General features: G+C 34.0%; 2 protein-coding genes across 2 annotated transcripts in view; one reads left to right on the top strand and one right to left on the bottom strand.

Annotated features, from left to right (window-relative positions):
• Positions 1-3,449, top strand: part of Ostn (osteocrin) — a 41,130-nt gene extending 37,681 nt beyond the window's left edge. The window contains exon 5 of the mRNA XM_013513489.1: positions 3,272-3,449. The gene's annotated coding sequence lies outside the window, so the exon portion shown is untranslated. The remainder of the gene's footprint in view (positions 1-3,271) is intronic.
• Uts2b (urotensin 2B) overlaps positions 1-23,533 on the bottom strand; it is a 69,227-nt gene that overhangs the window by 18,334 nt on the left and 27,360 nt on the right. The window contains exons 2-5 of the mRNA XM_013513490.1: positions 18,633-18,842; positions 15,402-15,500; positions 13,999-14,036; positions 12,579-12,672 (exon numbers count right to left, since the gene is read on the bottom strand). Of these exons, the coding sequence (XP_013368944.1) occupies positions 12,579-12,672; positions 13,999-14,036; positions 15,402-15,500; positions 18,633-18,732 (331 nt within the window). The 5' untranslated portion in view covers positions 18,733-18,842. The remainder of the gene's footprint in view (positions 1-12,578; positions 12,673-13,998; positions 14,037-15,401; positions 15,501-18,632; positions 18,843-23,533) is intronic.

The following is a 23,533-nucleotide window of genomic DNA, read 5'->3' as shown; positions in this document are numbered from 1 at the left end:
AATCCTGGTTTTGTCATTCACTCCTACATTACTTTGTTTCTGTCAAGATATTGCACTGTTACATTTGAATAATACCATTGTGATACTGTGAAGATTAAATTAAATGCATGTAGTGGACCTGGGAATACTGGACACATAATATTTGCAAGCAATAGCAATTTATGTTACAGTTCTGAGAACTCTGCTAGAATCCATACATGATATCCATACTTCACATGCAGGTCTACTTTTCATCACCTTTCCAGAAAGCAGAACTGTGACTTTCTCTAGTATATTGAGAAGTATTATAGTGTAAGAGATAAAAGTATAAGCAAGATAGACCAGGGTTTCTTTGTTCTAATCCCCAGTCATCTATTCATTACTGTAGGGCCTTACTTAAATCCTGAAATCTCTCTTCATGAAATGAGATAACAATAGCTTCTAATACATAATATTGCCCTGTGGATTAAATGAATTTATATGTACCTATATGTTTATATATGTATATATACATATGTACATATCTGGCATGTAAATGCTTCATAAGCAGTAGTTGTTATACAAATAAATGGAAGGCTTAACTATATTAATTAACCCAAGATGCCACACAGATAGAAAGTTATACAATAGAACTAAAATCCAGAAAATGTAAATCCTGAGTTTATGCATCATTTTATTTAATCATGAATATTATACAGTAGGGCTGACAGAAGACACATCCATCCTCCCAAACATCTGGGAAACCTAAAACTGCTTTACCAGTTTCAGGCTAGAGAAAAAGAAATGCTGCCTTCTCTCACAGTGATCCTCAGACCATTGATGTAGAAACCCAAAATCATCATGTTAATTCTGAGCCTCTTGTAACTTAACCACTCCATTTTTCCTTTCTTCTCAAAGGCTTTAATGCCACAGGAACGTATGCTATTTTTATTAGAATTATTTAATGAAAAAATGTTACCAGGAGTTGTTGATTAATGATGTTTTGCAGTTACTGAGCACCCACAAATACAGGGCCATATCCTGAATATGAGCAGGAATACTGCCTTTGGTATAGCACCCTCTTCAAAATTCAGATTGAGATGTTTTTCTTCATAGCTAGAGATACACCAAATGTGGTCGTTCCTTGGGCTTGCTAATAATTGCCACACTATATTTGAGTAGGGGTTAGATAATTACTATGAAAAAGCAAATAACTCAGCATCAACTTCCTGTCTTCCAGTTTCTTGAAGTGCTGAGATTACGGCACTGAGATTAAAATGATTAAGGTTGATTGTTTTCTACATATATTTTTGCCACTCTAGATTATCATTCATTTTAACATTTTGCAATTCAACCAAAGCAAGCATGATAAACTATTAAGGAAACCCATTTTCATATACAAATTCAAATGAAGCCTTAGGCCACAGAAACTGTAGGGAGTACTAAATTGTAAAAAAACGTTAAAGTAGTATGTTTCCTGAATTGTGCTGGGTAAAGTCCAAGTCAATATGTTGTGTCTTTTCCTTAACAGTCTTTGAGTGTCTAGACATTTACTATCATTATTATTAAATCTCAGTAAGATTTGCTATCTTAAAATCTTAAGAGCAATATTACAGAAGAATAGGTTTAGGAAAAAACATTAACTATATATTTTCTCTTTCTCTTCTGTTAATTATTGTGGTGATTAACCATATATTCAGCCATTGTTTCTATTTATTATTTCCCATCACTACCTCAAGATTTTGTAGATATTTTTATTTTACTTCCTCATGTGAAGTTTCATGTTTTACATGAATAATAAAACCCATAAAATGCTAATACATTTATAATTTTCATTCAGATTTTCAAGTTTAGTTTTGATATATTCATTCCTACTATCATAGTACTAGCTGTGTCAATCAGGGGATGTCATCTGCATATCATTTACTAGATGAAATTTAATCATCATGAAATAATGCTCATATAGTCACACTGAGAAGTAGTTAGATTCAAGAACTTAAAGTCTTAGTTTATCCAACCCTAATTTATAAAATAACTCAGCAAATAGGTGCTGTAAAAGGAAATTTATCTATCCAAAATTTGATATACTTTTGGCCACAGTAAGCTCTAAGACCCAGATCTTTGGCCTCCTAGATCAACCTTCTCTCTTCATGACCCATCAGGGATACTTGGTACTAAATTGTCGTTATTGGATGCTACGTTCACTGGTTTACATTTCCAAAAAAATAAAGAAACAGTATTTCACAAATCTTTATCTCACTTCTGTGGGTGTTGACTTATTCTCTTTTGAAGCAAGTTTAGTTGTGGGTTTTCACCTTCTGTGTTTTACTTTACATTTTCACACTAAAATTGAAACTGGTACCTAATCGTGGAAGTTTTGCATGGTTTGCGGTCAACTCTAGATACAGCAGCTGTGCGTTATCCTGTTTCCTACCAAATGCCAATTTCTTCTCTGATACACATTTTGGAAAGGAACATAACATGCTGCTATGAACATCGGTATGCATAGCAATGTTTATAGCAACCCAAATCTTCAATAAATTTGAATGCTTAACGCACCTTATTCTGAACTACTGAAATTCAAGGTGCCATTTTGGTCGAAGTTGTCACAACTTCTCTCGATGCAATTACTGTGTTTTCTGTCTCCGTCACTGGCACCAGGGGCCTACCTGGTGAAATTACATATATGATGATAAATATCCTGCCACTTAATGGCACAGATATTATGACAATCCTTTTAATAATATGATATGCACATTGACTTTTTTATGCTGGCAATTTTTATCTAAGAGAAATAATGATATGCCATCATTTAAACAAAGTAATATAATTCTCAATTACAGAAGGAATACGATGTGTAAATACCAGTATATTATTGGATCCTCTTACCAGGAGCAAAATAAACAATTATCAATGTGCTGCCTTCACAATACACACAACATTGTAGCCTGGTATTCTTTATCTATCATTTGCTTATCAGCACAATACCTTTTGAATCAAGATTAAAAACTCAGGAAAGAAATAAACAGTAGATATCTGAAGAACGGAGTTATAACAGAAACATTTTATAAGTTTTATTAAAACTTAGGCATAAGTTGTACCTAGATGATACATTAAAAATGCTGACTTTCATACATTTTGATCTGAAATTATAATGTTTTACCAGCTTCAAAATAAAAACATGATGCAAATAAAAGCTATAATGAAGCATCGTGTAATTAGAGACTTAGCTGTTGTCTATTAAAGCAAATGTATTTTCCCTGATCTACAGCATGCCTATGAGCTTTAACAACTTCAGCTTTTGTTTTTGCAGATGCAGATCCCTCCTGTGAAAATATCACCAAAAATAGAAGATGCTTCAGTGAAGTTCTTCGTACTCTTCTTTGTACTCTTTCATGATTGAACTTTTAATGAACTGATTTCTAAAGCTTGAGCTTCAGTCCATCACAGCATAGTATTGTTTCAGTTTTATTAAACTGTGTTGATCCTTTCAATGTGTGTATATTTTTAAAGTATATATTTAATTGTTTAGAAATGGTGACCTGCCCCCTAAATCATACTTTTAAAACTAACAGTCAAAATATGCAATAAAGTGCCTTCTATATTTACCATTCTTTTTTTTTTTTTTTTTTTTTTTTTTTTTTTTTTTTTTTTTTTTTGGTTTTTCTCCGGTACCAGGAACCGAACTCACGACCTTGCGCTTGCCAGGCAGGCGCTTTTGCCGCTGAGCTAAATCCCCAGCCCTACCATTCTTTTTTATTTATGGTTAAAAAATAATAACAAAAGATTTGTTTCTGAAAAATTTGCTACAACCTATTTGTTTATCATTGAGGATAAACAATGTGGTGTATTCTGTCTTGAATCCTTTTACCTCTTTTTCTTTGTCTACAGACCTGCCGGTTAATAGTAATGAAATTTGGGGGTTTTTTTTGGTCACATTCAAATTTCAGTGAAGTTTAACCAAATAAAGCATAACTCTAGTTAGCTGTGAAGCCCCAGTGAGTTAGAGTTAAGGAAGGGAAGGATATTACTTGTTCGTTAAACTTCAGTATCTCTTGTCTCATGAAATTTCTCTGAATTTTAACAAATAATTAAAGGCAGTTATGTTTCGTTATGAATTGATCAACTTCACCGAAGTAACAGATGAAAGTAGACAAGTTAAAGAACTGTAAAGTAGTAAATCCCAGAGTAGTCTGAAGTCAGAAAAGTACACGTCATTTTAGCAAGATCTATTTAAACTAATACAATCCCTTTAAGTTAAAATGCAATCTCTTTGAAGTTACTGGTTCCTCCAATAAATGATTTAATGTTTCATATACTGTGCTAAATAAGGCAATGTGGAAGATAAAGTATTTGAGTGTGATTTATTTAAAATAAGCCAGATTACTTGAATTAAACTACCAAAGCATAAAGTTTGATATTTTAGAAAGTCCAATTATCAGCAAGAACTGATTGTAGTGTAGGCTAGGCACATAAGCCCACCGTGCACCAGAATTGCATTAAAGACACAAAAGATGACATCACATGCGTCAGAGATTCAGCATTGATTATTTAGCAGAAGTTTATAGAGTATCTGGAATATGTCTGTCCTTTAAACGCTAGTAGTCACTGCCAAACAAACCTGGATATGGGAAGGAAAGAAGTTTGGTCTAAAAAAGGAAAGGTTTATTTTAGCATAGAAAGAAAGACTATTACGAGAAGATGTCTTCGTATTAAAATAGGTATTTGATAGTCTAAACTAAAAATTGACATACAATCCAAAGAACTGTCAACCATCATGGTGACAAAAATACATTAGAAAGGAATTTGACTAAATAATGGACTTTTATAAAAGATTAATCATTAAGTTATCCAATGTGCCTTTTAAAAATCAAGTTTAAAAGATCTAAAAAGGTGAAATAGGGGCTGGGGATTTAGCTCAGCGGCAAAGCGCCTGCCTGGCAAGCACAAGGTCATGAGTTCAGTTCCCAGTACCGGAGAAAAAACCAAAAAAACCAAAAAACTAAAAAATAAAAATAAATAAATAAAAAGGTGAAATAAATGAACATAAGTACTTGGGATACGTAGTGGTTTTATATGTCATTTCTTTGTTTCCTTGGAAATTTTTAAACTGCTAAAACTATTCTAATTTAAGTTCAGGAAACAAAATAGTAAGTGAATGTATATTCTAATTACAGTGGAATACTATAACAAAGACAGATGATTTTTGAGAAAACTAAATAATCATATTCTTCATCACCTTGTATGAGAAAGCCAGCCATGATCCATGGGTAAATATCTGGCAGGACTCACAGCTTGAACATTTCTTCTAGAAGTAACTATCTTTTTTACCTTTCCCCAGACTTCTGATGAATTATGAAACTGTTTCATATTTCTCAGAAGGCATTTCTTTCCTTTCTCTTTCAGGTCAATATTTATAGATTTCTAATCCAACCAGGTGCTTCTTTGTGCTTTGACAAAAGCTATCAAAGCTTACTTTAACCTACAAAATTCTCATGGTAGAGATTTGAAGTTGTATTTAATAAATTGATTTTCTGTATTCTTTTTTATTCAAAATAAGGCTATGGTATCCACTTTACCTAAACTAAGAGATATGAGTGTTGTGATTTTTTTTTCTATTCTAGTATGTAATATATTTGTTTCTAATATATACACCAGATGTTCACGGAAAAAAAAAGAAAACATGTTTTGCCCATTTAGCACTGTTGTGTTTGTATTTTAATTTTTAGCAACACTTTACACAGAATAGAAAATGAGTCAATAATATACTTCTCAAGTAGGGTCTTTTTAACTTAATTGTAAATGAAGACAATCATTTCTATTAAGAATGTGATGGCTCATTTCATTTATTAATTCACTTCATTGTATGTCTCCACATCTGGCTATATTTCATTAGGTAGTTACCGACTTGAAGCACTTCGTGAAGTTTCAGAATGACACATGACCTTTCTTTCTCTGCAGAGCTTCATGGAAAAAAATGAACATGTGCACGTGGATTGCTGAGTCCTGGTGTTGATTACTTAACCAACTTTCCATGAGAGGGCATAAATTCCGGGCTACATTGTCTTAAAATTTACACTACACAAAGTCTGTCAAATTGTACCTTTAATTTATGCATTCTTCCAGGGAATTATGTATCTTATGGTGAATGATTTAAAAATTAAAAAACATAACAACTTTTTGAATGGCTTTCTGCTTCATATCTAGTGGTTTAGGATGCATGAATACTAGCCTTTCCAGCATTAATAAACATGAGATGATGAAAGCAGGCATTTTTCACCTTTCTTTATGGCAATATTGTGTTTGTGTGGACAACTGCTGCAAAGATATGGGAATATCTTCAGGCGTTACTGTACAACTTTTACTAATGTACATTTGAATAACTCCTACATGCTCTCTCTAGGCACTTAAGATGCTTTTTACCTTTTTTTAGTTAAAGCAATATTGTTCATTCGATCTTATGACATGGCTTAACGTTAAAGCACTATACATTTAATACTACACAGATAAATATGCATTTCTTCCCCATACTATGAAGTTTCAAAAAAGTCTATTTATTCATCTAACCAGCAATGACATACTTGTCTAGTCACTATCATTCCTTAATTGTAAATTTACTTTAACAATATGTCTGTGCAATGTGAATGTCAGACAGAATTAAGGTTAGACTCCCAGCCTTGGGTTAATTAAAGCTTTTCAGATGTAAGCAAGAGCAGTGGAAAAAAAAAACCAACAAGAGAAAGCCAATGAATTTATTTGTGCTGTACACATTGGATCTAGCCTCTTGCGGGCATGCTAGGAGTCTGAAGTGGTTTCTGATGTTGTGGAGAAGGCAGTCATGAGAACTGATGGACCCAAAGGCAAATAGTTCTGTACATCAGTTTTCTTCTCATCCTGTTGTTTCCAGGACATCTAATACTACTTTATCCCAGAGTCCAATAAATGATATGTTTCTACTTGTTAGTAATATATTCATTTTGTTGTACTTACCTAAATGACAACGGTCCAAATTGACAGACCACAGAAGATGGCCTGCACAATTACCATAAAGAGAAAGAACAATGATGTATACTTTCCACACAAATTGAGACAATAGCATTTATTGCGGATTTCCAAGGTACCTTTTAAAATATTCCAATTGATAGCTCACCAGCACAGTCAACACAAGACAAAACTGTGTATGGAGAACATGCAATAGATAACAGCATCTCAAATTCAGCTCAAAATTCATTTTGAGTCTCATGTCATTCAACAGTGCAATTGAATTGTCATTATTTACAACATAAACATTAAGGATAGGATAGCATAGCATAGTTCATAACAAGTTAGCAAAGAGAGGAAAAGAGTATATAGAATAAGGGCCACAATTCCTTTATGCTTAAAAGAGCTATAGTATTTAAGAGGTAGCGTATATATCAATAACTTTTGATAGTATTCTTCTCTTTCTGCTTCCAGAGAAAAGGTTTAGACACAGTATTTCCAAAAGCAAGCTAAAATAGTAAACAAAGGAAATTCTTTATTAGAAAGATATTTTATGAAACCTTATATTTGAATGAAACAGTCTACTAAAGAGACTTTTATAAAGATGTGTGTTCAGTATCACAGCTACTACTTTTATATAAATCATTACAGTTAAATATCAAAACTTCATCTTCTCCATCACAAAGACCATATCTGATGTGATCAGTAATGACTTCTAGCCAGTGATTACCAGAATGAACAATGCTAATTAGAGAATGCTACCATCACAGAATGTCCCACCAGACAACACTGTTACACATATGTGATACACAGTCCAGAGAACACAGTGGGTGGACCTATGAGATTCACATCTCTACGCTACACAAAGAGGAAGTCACATAAGTAAAATAAGGGCTAAGTGTGCTTCTATTTATTGAGGAAAGAGGAAGAAAAAGAGTTTAAATATCGCTTTGCAAACCACCAAATAATATTTAAATAGATTCATTCTTTATCACATTAAGTCTGCATACTCTGATCCTAAAATGCTGCTGCAGATAAATAAGATTTAGTGCCTTTTCAATCTCCAATTGCACAAATAAATCATCATGAATCTTTCACAGGTCATTCCCTATGAATTGCCTTATAATAGCTTCATCTAATGTATATTTAAGTGGCCTCTAATCTCCTTCTCTCTGAATGGCTGACAAAACTAAGACTATTGGAGGCGAGTCTTTGATTCACTATTAGCTAACAAGATGCACAAGAGAAAGAGTTTTCAAAACCTCAAAGCATAGTTCAGCCACTGGTTAAAATAAATAATAAAAGTCTATCTGCTTGCGCAGCTTTCCTTCCCCACTAGACTCTGCAAACCAGAACTCTTGTGCTCATCACCACATCAGCACAAAGTATTATGATAGCACTCAGCCCCTACTTCTCTTTTCTGTAAGAACCACAGCTTTTCTTAAGGAAAACCACATTCAAACCCTGTGAAAGCAGAAGTGTATTTTCAGACATGGAACCGAGGATCTTGGCCCACTAACCTGATCTTTTTATAGTGTGCTTTGGAAAGTTATCATTGTTGCCCACTCTGTCCTCTGAATATCTCTGTCTGGCAGAAAAATATAAACCTGCATTTAGCCAAGGCTTGTACCACTGGAGCAACTCAATTAAATATGCAGTGGAATATAGTTGGGAGAATTTTTTGGACCCAGTTGAAAGGAACTGCTATGAATGCTACTTCCAAAAGAGCCAACTCCCCGGTGCTCACATACCATTTATCATTTACATGAAATAAAACTCCAGCCAGTATTCTGGTGTCTCTTGATGTCTGTCTAATTTACTCCTGCATTCCTCTTTCTCCCCTGATGGTAGGTATTAAGCAGCTATGTTTGCTGTAGGTACTTATCAACTATACTGTATATTAAATGATTAAAGAAAATTATAACAGCTCATAGTAAATGTAACTTCTTCCTACCTTAAAGGGCATCTCTGGGCTCTTTCATCTTAATTGGTATTTATAGTAGTCAGTGTCTACTTAGGCCGATAGCACTAACTTCACAGAAAATGCAGGTTAAGTTTTTGTGACCATCACCATAAATATTTACATAGTTATTATCATGTAGGGACATGTTTCAGTATTTCCTTACCAAAAAAGAAGCAAAACAACAAGACGAAACCTCTGTGACACTTAAACCACTCTAACTTTTGACCCCATTTCTTTCTACCTTTTAGAACAAAATTCTTCAAAGGGGTTGTCTACTGCCAGTGGCACTAGTTCTTTAGTCGTGATCTGTTTAATGAAATGTTCATCAGCAATTCTTGTCAAAGCAATTTATGAACTTTTTGTTTTCTTCTTTTTGGTACTAGGGATTGAATCAGGAACCTTGTACATGCAGGACAAGTACCATAGCCCTGATCTACCTCTCTAGGGCCTTGAACCAGTTACCCAGAATGGCATTGAGCTATAATCCTTTTGTCTCAGCCTCTCAAACAGCAGGGATTGAGTAACTGGGACTATAGGTATCTACCCACAAGCCCAAAAAATGATATTTTATTGCCAAATTCACTTGCAATGTCTCAGCTGTCATCTTACTGGGTGTAGCATAACTTTCCAGAGCTCCATCCAGGAAATAGTTCTTTTACTTAACTTCTGGATATTGTTTTCTTTGTTGTCTTCTTCCTTAGTGGCTCCTCTTACTCAGTCATTTTGCTAGTACTCTTTAATCTACCCAGTCTCTATCTTTAGAATGTCCTCAGCATCATTCTTTAGATATATTTTCTCTGTATCTGGAGACACTCTTAGATGGTCTATAACAATGTTAAATGTGGATATGCTGGTAAACATCACATTTCTATCTCTAGTCTGGGTTGCTTTCCTAAATTCCAAATTAATATTGTCTACACAATTAAGATCCCTACTGTGTTATAGTACATGGCATAATAAGTCCAAAATGTGCACAGTAGAAGAAGCACTATTGCTTATACCACTGTACATTTACCACATGCACCCAACCTCATCACATTAGATGTGGATCCTGCACCTAGTTGTAGCAGTTAAAGCATATTTACCTCCTTAGAGCCTCTCCTATCCTGCTATGGTGACATTAGACATCATGTGTTCTTCATAGTGTATGCATAAAGCTGAAGAAAAATGACCAACATACATAAAGCTTTGTGTAAACTCAAACTAAAATTTATACGACGTTGTACCAGTGAAATTTTTCGGTTAGTTTCTTTAAAGAAGTTTGCCAAGCATATTTCAATGTACTTAGAACATTGTAGCATTTGACACCAGGTGCTACTCTAAGAAGTACTTAAACTGTGACACAGTCTTATCAACTCATTAATGGAAGCCAGGGAAACTGATACGATATATTGGAAAATTTAAGAACCAGCTTATCAAATAGCAACAAAAGTGGTAAAACTGGCTCCTGAAACAGTTTAGAATTTAGATCATGAATCTCTCGAATTTCTAGAAGAAAAAGTTGTAAGATAGTTTTGTTTTGGGTACACTGACTAAAGAACAACAAGAGTTCCTGAGACCAGGAGGTAACTGGTATCTTCTTTAAAACAAATCAAAAGGTAATAAAGAGAATTCCAAGATGTCTTGAGACATTGAAAGAGTTAATTGTTCTCAGACCCCAATCACTGCAATTAAATTTTAAAGACAAAGTCTCAGTATATACCAGTGGATTCAGGGAAAAAAATCAGACTAAGCATCTGCCCTTTAGGAGATGTTTCAAGTATCTTCAAATTAATTGCTCTTAAGCAGGGGATGAGAATGAAAAATAATTAAAAGTTCTTTAAGAATATATTTGCACACAGAAAATAGTTGATGTGCTTTCTAAATTTTTGAAAAATGTTACTGCCAAAGAAAACATGAACCCTAGAATTAAAAAAAAAAAGTCTTTGATACTTGAAAACAAAATAAGTACCACCAAATCTGCAAAAGTTCAGAGACCTTAAAAAACTTCAGTTCACAAGAAGGAAATATTTCCCCAAGTAGGACATATGTTCAAGGATAATGATGGAAAAACAAATACTCAGAAACACTACAATGCACAAAAGAACCATTCTAAAAACTAACAGGTCCGATTCAGAAACCTTCTCCATCCCCAGGGTAAGGAGTCGTTCACAATATTTTTCCAGTGAGATTTCAGAACTGACAGATGCTCCCATTCCTGGCGTTTGTTTCCTGTTCTTCTCCAATATGAAAGGCATTATTGGGTATTTTTTACCCCATCCCTCTAGCAACTGTTGGATTTGTGTGGGGTGAATAGCTTGCCTTTTCAGTTAAAATGTCTGTCAGTGTAGCCACACCATACCTGATGAAGACTGATGAACCATTCTTGGAAACTTTCTCAACTTACTACAACAAGCTATCACTAACAAGCATTTACACCATTAAAATAGCCTCACTACAGGTCTCTGCTTCCATCTTTTTCAATATATTCTGCATAAAGAAGCAGAGTGATTCATTCAAATTTCTTTTATAGTGACCACTGATTTGCTTATAGCTTTCTGGTGGTTTCTCAAAAACATGAAGTGCTAAAATCTTTCAACAAGCTCAAAAGTCCTTCCCTCCTACCTTCTGTTTCATCTTATACATCTTTCCTCCTTCAGATTCATTAGCTAAACCTGTTGGATTATATGTGGCATACAAGGTAATCCCTCTAACATGCAGATCTGCCATCAATAAAATAGTCACAGTATGACTATAATAGAGAATAAATAATTACAGAAGTAATTGCCAAATAATTTTAAGGAGTTGAGCTTACATAGTACTACACAGCAGGCAACATTCTAAATTACACTAATTCATTTAATCCTAATAATCCCATGAAGATCATTTTATTTACATGCATTAGGATACTTTTAAAAAAAGGTATAAAATAATTGACTAAGGTCACATGGTCAGGAAATATCAAAGTCAAGACAATCCAGTTCTAGATTTTCAGTGCATAACCACTGTATCTTGAGATATTAAAATATGAAATGCTTGGAATATGTTAAAGTCTTAACATTAGTTTTTCCTCTCTCCTCTTAAGAGTACTGTAAAGTTTTTACAAAGTTTGAGAGAAATCTGGGGTAGGTGACAAGTAAAAGCAAATATTAAGAACCTCACATCCCTGAGGAATGAAGAAACATACAGTACGTACAATTTTTTTCAAAGACAAGAACCAAGTCCACAAGAAACATGAATTTCTTCGAAGAATTATGAAAACTTCAGCACTGCACAGGGATGGTCTTCCTACAATAGTATGTTCTAAATCAAACCTTAAGTTCATGACCAGTGTTAAAGCCGATAAGATTTCCTTCATATTAAGAAACAAGCTGTAAAAGTCAGAATTGACTTAAAACCTTGATTATTTCCCTTCTGATCCTGCTGGTATCAGTAATTAAGGCAGAGTTTTAAGCAATAAGAAACTATTTCATTTAAGCTTGGAAAATGTGATTTTTCTACTTAATGTGACAACCACAATAACACTCACATACAGGCTTACAGGAATGATGTCATCAGAATCTATTATTTTAAATATGAGCCTTGATCTTGATAATCATCATTGGATTAAAAATCAATTTAATCTCTTCCTAATCAGAAATAATTGCAAAATGAATCTTTTGGAAGTCAATACTGGAAACTTGAAATGAAAGCTTACCTGGTTTGTTAGGATGGGAAGGGAATAGATCATTTATAGCATAGAATATTTTGGCCTGCTTTTCCTTTGTAAGTTGTCTTTTTAGCTCTTCTGTCTGTTAAAAATTAAAAATGATACTTAATTAATCATTGATATTAACCATGCTCTTCTCTATGAAAGTACAAAGGAAAAGCAAGAGACAAAAAAGAGAAGGAAATATGAAAGAAAGGAAGAGGGGAAAGGTATGAAAGGAATAAAAGAAAATAAAGAAATAAATAATAGACAAGAAATTTGCATCTACAAGCTGACTTGGAAAAAATACATGATTCAACCAGAGATAAGAAAGAAACAGATTTTGGTAAAGGACGTCACTTCTGGGTGTAAATTAATAGAAAGCCTATAAATGTAGCCTGAGTAGTTGGACTTGGTTTTATGTCACCTATAATGAACAGTCCCTCTCAAAGAGCTCTAAGCAGTTATGTGGATGCTTGGATTTCCTGAAGTCTTTTCTAGCAGGAAGGGCAAAGTACATTGGGGCCCTAAGGTTTCCACCCACAATTCAACCCATTATAAGTTTTATCTAGCTCTCTAAATTCCTAAACCTTGAAGACCTAACTTACCAAAGATGCATTAAACCTGGACCACTGCATGTCTCCATGTCTTTGCCGCTCAGAAGAGAACGATGGGAATAATTCTTTCTTCTGATTGGCCATGCAATTTGAAGAATAATGGAATAGCACCCAATTGTATTCACAGTAATGTTGACATGTCACAATGACTTCCAAATGTTCTTCATAGCACATGAAGGAACAGAAAAGATGAGGTGGAAGAGAGCTCCCTCACCAAAGAAGAGCCCTGCAGCCCCTCCAAACCAGCTGTTAGAAGTGGACCAGCTCCACTCTTATTATGTACTTAGTTTGCAGAGACCACATATTTGTTTTGGGAGAAAATATTTCTGCTGTTTAAAAAAATAGCAACTTCAGAAAACATCAATCTATAGCTTTGCATTTTACCAATGAGTTTTCTAGAGCATGCTAAACAGCCCAAGATCTGATAGCTAGGTAATTAGAGAGCTACCTAGTATACAGATTTCTGTACATTTTATGCTATGACCACATCAGCCATAGTTATGATTTTGTGTATTATTTTAGTACAATTTGCTTTTATTCCTGGTGAAGTAGTTTACCTTTTCACTAACAGGAGCAAAAGTTTCAGATTACAGCAACAGTTTTTCTTTTTTTTTTTTTTTTTTTTTTTTTTAAAACCACCATTTTGTCATGCTGGGGATATAGCTTAGTAGCACAGTGCCTGGCCCACATGCATAAGGCCTTAAGTTGAATTCCCAGCACAAGCAGTAATAAACAAGCAAAAGAAAAATCACTGTGTCAAAAACAAATTGCCATGCAATTGTTATAAAAATTGAAAGTATTTCACACCTCACCTGGTTAAATTCTTCTAATTTGTTATCCAGTTCTACATCTGCAAAAAAATTTGTCATATGAAAATCATTTATTTCAAGTAATATTTAATTCACTTCAGGACACTCATTCAGGAGTTTATGTGATAGGAAAACTTTTTCATATAATGTGAGGTTACCCCCCCACTAGCAATATAAAACCCTTAATATATTTTCCAATGCCTGTAATATTGAAACGCATTTACCCATATCATGTGAAAATGATTATTTCTAACAATAACATGTAAAATAGATCATAGTTCTGACATGGTCTATTACTTGCAAATCAACTACCACATTTTTCATGGTATAAGGAAATTAGTATGAAGCAATAGTAAATAAGATAAAGCACAACACAAATTTTATGTATAATTTGATAAGAAGGAAATTTTTCCAAAATGTTCACATTAAAGTGAAGTTTCCAAGTTTTATGATTTGGGTATGAGTTTTTCTTTTTATGATTTCATTTGTTTCTCCAATGAAAATATCTCAATTCTAATTGTAAAGTATTTCAAATGCATTTATTCCACAATTATTTATTTATTTATTAGTGCCAGGGATAAAACCTGGAACTCAACATGCCAGGAAAGCACTATACCCCTGAGCTACCTCTGCACAACCCTAAGGTTTTTCTTTAACTAATATTTTGTCCAGCAACTATATATATTTTTAAAAATACTTCAAATATTGTCTGAAAGGTACTATATATCCATATTGTCATATTTTGTCGTAGGTCGCATGTGTGCAGGTTCTGACAAAATGTAATACTCTTAATCAATGTAATACTCTTAAAATATTTAATAAGAGAGGGGCTGGGGATTTAGCGCAGTAGCACAGCACCTTCCTGGCAAGCGTGAGGTCGTGAGTTCGATTCCCCATACCAGAAAAAAACAAAAAACAAAAAAAATTAAACAAAAGAATATTTAATAGGAGAAAATATTGTGTCAGTGGAGTTCATCAATGAGACGGAAACATGAATGAAGGTAACTCTTTTTAACTAGATGGTTACCAATCCTGTTAGGACTCTCAAATCAAATAAATAAGTTTTCCATATTTTTATGGTTTCATTTTTAAATATGAAGCTACATTTAAGCCTTCTGTGTGGCATATAAAGGAGTTGATGTTATTTAATTTAATATAAATTAACACTTTGAAAGAATGACCAAAGATAATTTAGATCTTATTTGTTAATAGAAAAAGTTTGACTTCATTGAAGATAACACTATGTAATATAACTACCACTGTTAATTCCTATCATCTTGTTTTGAAGTCCTGTATCATTTTTATTGTTTTTGTGTTGCATTGTTTTTGCCTTCATTGTTGTTATTTTGGTTTTTTTTTTCTCTTTAAAATAAAAAAGAAAAAGTTTTACTTTATTCTTAACTCACCCTTCTTGGAAGGCCTTTGGAAATCGAAATTTTTATTCAGAAAAGCCAGCAATAGTTCCTCGTGATTCAGATCTCCTTTATCTGGAAACAATTCATTGCCTGTAGTGAGCACATACCAGGACTTTCAAACCTGAGTAGCTGAAAGTGTTTCTATTTAAGTGGCTTACATTCATCAATGAAAGAAGTGTAGACAGGTGTGAGACCCAAATGATAATTTAAAAAAATCAGCAAAAAGTTAAGAACAGAGAAATAGAGATTGTAACTATTCGCGGAAGGCTATACCCTAAAGTTTTACCTGTGCTCTTCTGGTAGAGGAACTGTAGGTGAATGTTACTTTCCTCTACAGTTTTATGTTCTTGAAATGAGAAATAAAAATTAAACATTGTCTTTAAACAAAAAAAAATGTCTTTGTGCTATGACTCTAACTCTTTCCACACTATAAAAATCTTTATTTTAGAGCAGAAATTGCAAAAACAGACTGACTCAGGCTATGAAATATGAATATATAAGAAGATTTCTATTAATAATACCACAGAAATAATAATTAGTATAATGCAATGACCTTCAAAAAGTAGCCTAAATGTAAAACATGTGTCATATAACTTCTATGAGATCATTTTCTCCCACCATCTTCCTTCATATTAACTGTGGGCAGAAGATAGAATCAGAAGGCTGATGGTTACAAGGGACAGTACTGTGGTTCCAGCTACAGGAATGGCTCAAAACCTGCCTAGCTCTTTTCCCTAAATCATTTGTCTAAAAAATGTCAGTTGATGAACTAAATTAAATGATTAACTGAAAAGAGGAGAATGACTTGGAAGAGCTGACAGCATCAACGTTTTTTTACATGTACAAAAGTTAATTGATTGTTCAATTCTTCAATTTTCTTTGCTTAGTGGACATAGAAATAATCTATGTGGGGCTTTTTTTTTCATTTTGAACATCAGAAATAGTAGTAGAATATTTATGCTCCACATCAACTATACAAAAAAGGTCTCAAGAGAGTTTAAGAGAAAGACATGATTATCTAATAATATATCTTTATTCTAATCAAAATGTGAAATTACAATCATTAAAATATTTTAATTAGCAGAAGAAAGCTACATTTTAGAGCCAGAAAATAATGACAACTTGTTTCAAAAAGAGAACTATGATATTATGGTAAGAGAGATTCATTGCTTTCAACTTAAAGAATTTATAAAGACAAAGAAGTTAACCAGATGTAGATGTACCTTTGGCAATAGGATGGTAAATCTGCTTGGACACCAGAGTGAGTGCTTTGGCAAAACACAGAAAACACTGAATCTTAAAGCACTTAGTTGTTCCTTATTTTTTCTTTCATATGCTAGCTTTTAAATGAATAGAGACAGAAAGTAAAAATACTCCCCAAGTGATAATATAACAAAAAATGAATTATCCATAGTCTGCTTCATTATCATATTCTTTTTTCCCCACTTTTTTGGTAAGCATTTTTTTCAGTTTTAGGCTTATCATTGAGATACACTTTTATAAGGCCTCCTCCACATAGAAGCTGGTGTGACTGTATCATCCGTGTTGGATTCTTTCCCATGTAGAGAGAAGGCTGGGACCCTAAATTCGTAGTCTGAGTTAGCAGATAAATGTTTATTAAAATAAAACTGTATGAAAGTGGTTGCTTTGAAATATGTGCAAATGTAAAGACCATTCTGATGTTGGAGAATTTAGATCAGAAAATAATCTTAATAATAGCTTCTTTTCTTATATATATATGAAAACACTGAGATTAAAGGGGATCCCCCAAAAAGAAATAATGCCACTATATTATGAGTAATACAAGCAAATCACTGCGTGGAATTCTGAAGTCAGAAATATTAACTGTAATCTAGCCAATGCTTTAGAGTTAGGTTTTTTTTACATTTCATATACACATAACATCAGAAGCTAGAGTTACCACTGACACATACTAATTTGTGTCTTCAACAAATGGCTACATTTTTCCTCATCTGTACACTGTGTTAAACATTAGAAATCTCACCTCTGTACACAAAAAAGCAGTGAGGTCTACCATGTTCAGTGGTTTGAACTGGACAGATCAAGATAAAATATGAGTACTATGGCTGAATCTGGGTTTTTGATTCTCAGGCTTATATTTATGTTTCTGATATCATTTGCTTTTTAATGTTAAAACATTTATAAATAAATAATAATGTTTATCAAATTTTATTTCCACGGCCAGAAGCACTGCTCTAATCAACTTAATCCTTTTTTTTTAAATCAATAGCATCACATAAATAAAACTTATTATATTCTGTTTTGGTTCCCTAGATGTAAGAGAGATGTAAAAAGATAAGTATTTCCAGATAAGGAAATCAATTAGATGGAAGAAAACCTCAGAATTTCAAACTGGAAGAAATACTACTTTAAGAACATTATTTCAAGCCATTGTCTTTAAAACCCGAAGAAATACATAAACGTTTCAGGGAAGTTCAATTTGTTTTACATAAGAAATCAGTATTAAACCTTGCTGTACTAATTTTCAGTCTAAGTGCTTCTTCAACTATAGAATGTATTCAAAATATTTTAAAAGATCAAACAGTGATAAGAGCAAAAATTTATTGTCATCAATTTTATCATCTTATAGATTTTTGTTGATTTTACATATTTAATTATTTCACTTAACATAAATACCATAAATATGATAGAAATCTGATGATAAATACAGTCAATTCAAAATGCACTGCTCTCCTACAAGTTCTGTGGAGATTTCCCCAGGTATTAATATCTTGCAATCTCTGCACACATTTTTCACCTTGATGTAATTTTCTCTAAGATGGTTTCTTTCAGAGGTAATTTACTAAAAATCTAAGGCAAAGAAAATCTGCTATTTCCTCCAAGTTATAATTTTTGAATGTGTGTTGATTATGTTTCTGTATATTACTATTTAAACATTCCTGATCATTGATCATACAGTGCAAATTAAAAACAAATGCCCCATAATTAGAAAAAAGTACAGTGTTGTTGAAGCTAATTTTGTACAATTTTAGAGAAAGTCAATTTGGTAAAATTTATTTGACAAGAAAAATCACCATATATTACATTTAATTCACAATACCAACTATTTTAAGGAGGTCTGCTCGTTAAGTTATTATTGTCTTTAAAACCTTATTTCATTAGTGCCAGAAAGATCAATATGGTGCACACAGAAAATAAGGAATATTTACCCACCTGTCTGACAGAGTCATGTGCACATACCTTGGGCAAGATATGGTCGTCCATGCACAGATTCTAAAAGGATTATTACAGATAACAAAGGTAGAAGTCCAAAGCAAAAAGAAGCTGCAAAGATCTTCATATTAAAAATCTTCTGTGCTAGCAGATAAACTGACTATCCAGGTCAAGACAGATATTTCAAATGTCTGTGCAGCACAGCAGAGCTCCCTTTTAAAGGCTTCAATTACAAATCTAGGTATAGAAAATAATTCATAAAATGCAATGCGTTCTGTCAACATGATTCACAACTTGGAGAAGTGTCAGGTGGTTACACCTGTAACTGGCAGGAGGAACCCAATCAATACATCTCACACCAGCCCATTTCACTAAAAGCAGACATCTCTGTGCACGGCCGTGCACTCAAACAAATGCACAAATGTAAAGCACAGACTTAGAACCCATTAGTTAGATTTTCATAACTTATTGTGTGATTTTCTGACTTCAGGACTAATTTACCTCAAATCCTATTAATGCTAAGGACAAGGACATAGAAGCTAAGTAAAAGTGAAAACAACTTCTGTTTGACTAATTTAGAATGAAGGAATTGTTTCCCTGATAGCAATGCAAGCATCATTTCATTCTTTTTAAAATTTATTATAGTAATTGTTTATATTTACATTCATTTTATCAAACTAGTATATATACATATTGCATTTTGATCATTGTAACTTTACCCCTGCAATAGGTTAAAGTTGAGAAGAGTTGACTTGTGAAATGAATTATAAGGGAATGACATTACTGTCTCACTGCATTGGAGAAGAATGGCTCCATTTTGCTGCAACCAGCACTTTTATAAATTAAAGCTCCACTTAATGAATTCAAAGCTGGCAAGCATCTCGTCAATTACTCTCTTTAATACCTGCTTTAATTGTGATGGTTTTCTTTTTAAGTCAAAGTCTTTCAGTATATTTCCAGTGCCAGTTTTATGGCTCCAGAGATGTTATAATGACCTCTGGTCGTGGTTCTTATTTCTCACAAGGGACTTACGACGCGTCAGCTCTAAAATTGATTAGTTCCAAGTGTACACATTGCAGCCCAGGATAGTAAGCAGGCACAAAGCCAAACTTTTCATTAACGTCTTGCTTTAACATTTTCCTGAATAAGGTCTAAACTACTCAGTTTAATATTTAGACTTGTCTTGCTTTTATAAATTCACTTTCCACTCCTAATGCCTAAATATATACCATACTTTACTCTTTATATTTCAGGAATTATCTGGCACAGACACGCTGAAGTTTGGAATTTATTCTGTATAACTAAAAGCTTAATTAGAAGCAAATGGGAGCATAGATTCTGATCTAGACCAAGAACTTCATGCCAAGGATAAAATAGTTGAACCATTACAGCACAGGATAGAAAAAAATTTATTTATTTATTTTTTGGTACTGAGAATTGAACTCAGGACCTTGCTCTTGCCAGGTAGGTGCTTACACCATTGAACTATATCCCTGGCCCAAGAAAAACACTCAAAATCATAGCTAAGGAGAAACAAATGAGCAAAAATTCATATGAAAGATAAAGTCTTCAGAAACAGGAAGAGAAAACCTGGATTTAAAAATCTGTGATCTGTAAGAACAGTGACCCCCAACTTTTTTGACATTGTCATGGAAAAGAATTTTCCACAGACCTGAAAAAAGGGGGAACTGGGAGATATGATGGTTTCGGGATGGTTCAAACATGCATGCATCCCTTACATGCGCAGATCACAGTAGGATTCAAGCTCCTATGAGCATCTAATACTGCTCTACAGACCTGGAGTTAGGTACACCTGCATTAGAAGATACAAAATTAAATTATGAGTATCTGTGTAAGATAAAAGATTATTTAAGCCCCAGGGTAATACGAGAAGCAGGAAAAAAGACTTTTAAGAGTTAACAGAAGATGAAGAAATTCTAAATAGAAAAGGATTGGGATCCATAGGAAGGGCAAGCTCCTTGGCTTTGCAATAGGATAACTGTCCTTATTCTTGCCTTTCTTTACTTACCACAGTTGTAGAAGTTGAAATGGACTATTTTATCCAGGACCAGAATGTGTATGTATGGTGCTCCTCTAATTTTCTCAGGAGCTTTGTGTTATAAATTATTATTTTATAGCTGTATCTTTATATTTAATGCCTCTCTCCTTACCCTTTCTCTCTCTGAAATTTTCTCAATTATTTAAACAAAAACAAACCCTTTTTCTCTCTCATCATAGGAAAACAAGCTTACAGTCCTCACATTCTCTTCTGTCTTTCTGTGCCACCAAGGCCAAATTTCCTAAAACAATTGCTTATCTCCAGTTCTTTCCTGCATGTACACTGTTTAGCCCATTTCTATCTTCCTTTCTTCTTTCCTTCACTAGTCCACTGAAACAGCCTTTCCCAGAAGCTTTTCTGTCAAAATCCTGTCCTCATTTTCGTGAATATCTTTGTAGGGACTCCATAGCTGACCTCATCTTTCTGCTTGGAAAAACTCTCCGCTGCTTTTCGGTTTCTTCTGCCACCTGCTCCATTAAAAGACACTTTCCCACTGGATTTCTTTTAAGCTTCTCAATTGTGTGCAAACTCGTACCCTAATTCATCTTTATCCTAATGTTTCATGTCTCTTTCAGTATTTACCGTGTTAGAAAATGGTGCGGGCCTCTACATAGTACCTCGTTTGACAACCCCCTTTTTTTCTCTTGCCTTCCTTTTCTAATCAATTACAAAATTTTCAATTAAATCTTCTAAATATTTCTTGGGTCTTTCCATTATGTTTATTCTAAAGAGTACTCTAGACCAGAAAGACAACCACTCACATAGGCACTACTAAAATACCCCTCACTAATAAATCTCTTCATACATTTTGTTGGTCCCTTTCAATCAATTCTCCAAAAGTTATTAAAACAATGTTGATTCCCAGTACTAAAAATATATATACCCTTCAAATAATTTTCATTGCCCTTAAGATAAAAGTTGAAAGTCATAACATGGTCCTGAAAATCCTGGCCCAACCTGCTTCTCCTATCTCATTCGTATCTGTCTTCCTCTTATCATAATTCAGCCACAATGGCCTTCTCTCAGTTCTTCAAAAGTATCAAGCTACATTTTAGCACAGGAACTTTGTATCTGTGTGGAGGTATACCTCCCCCAACACATACACAAGTGCAAACACACACACACATACACACACACACACACTCTATGTTAAAGTTCAGTGTGTCACCCAGTAGAGTCCTAGGAAGTTTCCAAAACTGAGATAAGGAACCTAGCCCTACTTATCCATAGAACAGGGTCGCTGGTTTGCTGACTCATTGTGGAAGAAGAGTTTCAGCACTAGTCAATAAGAGAGGAAGGATTTTACCAGGCATAAACTGGAAGATACAGACTCAAAGAAATAGAGTGGGAGGCCTCAGGAGAAAGGGGCCTTATTTCCTGGAACTGGGAACATTTATATTTTCCTTGGGGATGGAGGTGAAGGGCACTGGCCCATATCACAGATATCAGACCAATTTTGTTCTATTTTTAAGGTAGATAACTTAAGCATTGCTTGAATTCTCTCAATCTGTTCCCTTATTTTAAAATCTTTACTTTCTCAATTAAGCCAATTCATGAATTTACAGTATTTCTGAGAAATTTGGAGTGTGATGGGTCTGGAAGGAAAAGCCTGTGAGTTTATCCAAGGGAATGCTGGTAGAGATCACCTTGGATCCCATAAGTTATGGTCTTAAAAACAGAATTTGTAGTTTTGAATTCCTTGTCTCTTTTTCTCTTTTTCACCTATTGCTTTTACCCTGCCTCAAAGTTGTCACCTCTATTAAAATCTCCTTTAGACTAAGTGGATGTCCTGTCATACCTTCTCACTCTATTGTACACATTGCCTGAATAGCTCATGTCCCAACTCTAAATCATCTATCCATCTATCCATGTGTATTTTGCACAGTGCCTACTTCCATTGCACTGTAAGATTCAATATGCCATGGTCTATACTTGCCCTGTTCATAACTGTATCTATGTCCATCAGCCAGAATTCCTGGCCCATATGAGTCCACCAGAAATATATAATGATGAAACAAATTAATAGAGGAAAAGAATGAGGCTAGTCGTGGTTCTGACAGGTTCTGTTTAGTTTAATTCTCTCAAACTTCACTCGCTAAATGGAAGAAGTTTCCTGCCTACTCTAGACACCAAATAAGGTTATTCCAGGAAAGGAGAGGGTAAATGTCTCTAAAACCAGCAGGGCTGATACAGTCAAATCCAGAGTCACACGGTATGGGGGAAAAAAGACAAGGGAAGAAAAGGCCCAGCATGCATGTTTGTTATTCACTTAAGTGGAGGAAACAGCTAGCATTGAATTATTGGGGAGGGAAACCAAGCATGACTTTGATGACTCATAAGAAGTGTTAACTAAAAATATGTGTATACCCCAGTTACACAAGAAATAACATTACGAATCAACAGATGGGTTTACATCAAATTAAAAAGCTTCCCCACCACAAAGGAAACAATCAGGAGAGAGAAGAGACAATGTACAGAATGAGAAAAAAGTTTTGCCAGCTACACTTTGAATGGAGGACTAATAACTAGAATATATAAAGATGGTAAAAAGTTAGATTCCCCCCCCAAAATAAAAGGCCCCATCAAAAAATGAGCAACTGAAGTGCATACATACTTCTCAGAAGAAGAAAGACAAATGACAATATATGAAAAGAATGTTCAGCATCACTGGTCATTAGAGAAGGACAAATTAAAACAATAGCAAGATTCCATCTCGAAATCAAGAAATTAGGTAGCAACAATTGTTGGGGAGGCTTCGAGGGAAGAAGGAACTGTTCGACATTGTTGATGGGAATGTAAATTAGCACAACCACTATGGAAACCGATATGGATAAATTCTAGACCCCAAATTCCATTCAACCCAGCTAGT

The sequence above is a fragment of the Chinchilla lanigera genome, unplaced genomic scaffold (assembly GCF_000276665.1).
Source record: "Chinchilla lanigera isolate Chin_1 unplaced genomic scaffold, ChiLan1.0 scaffold00019, whole genome shotgun sequence".
In the NCBI taxonomy this organism is placed as follows: Eukaryota; Metazoa; Chordata; class Mammalia; order Rodentia; family Chinchillidae; genus Chinchilla; species Chinchilla lanigera.
Note: the sequence above shows the minus strand (reverse complement) of the source record. Positions and strands in the feature narration are given on the sequence as shown.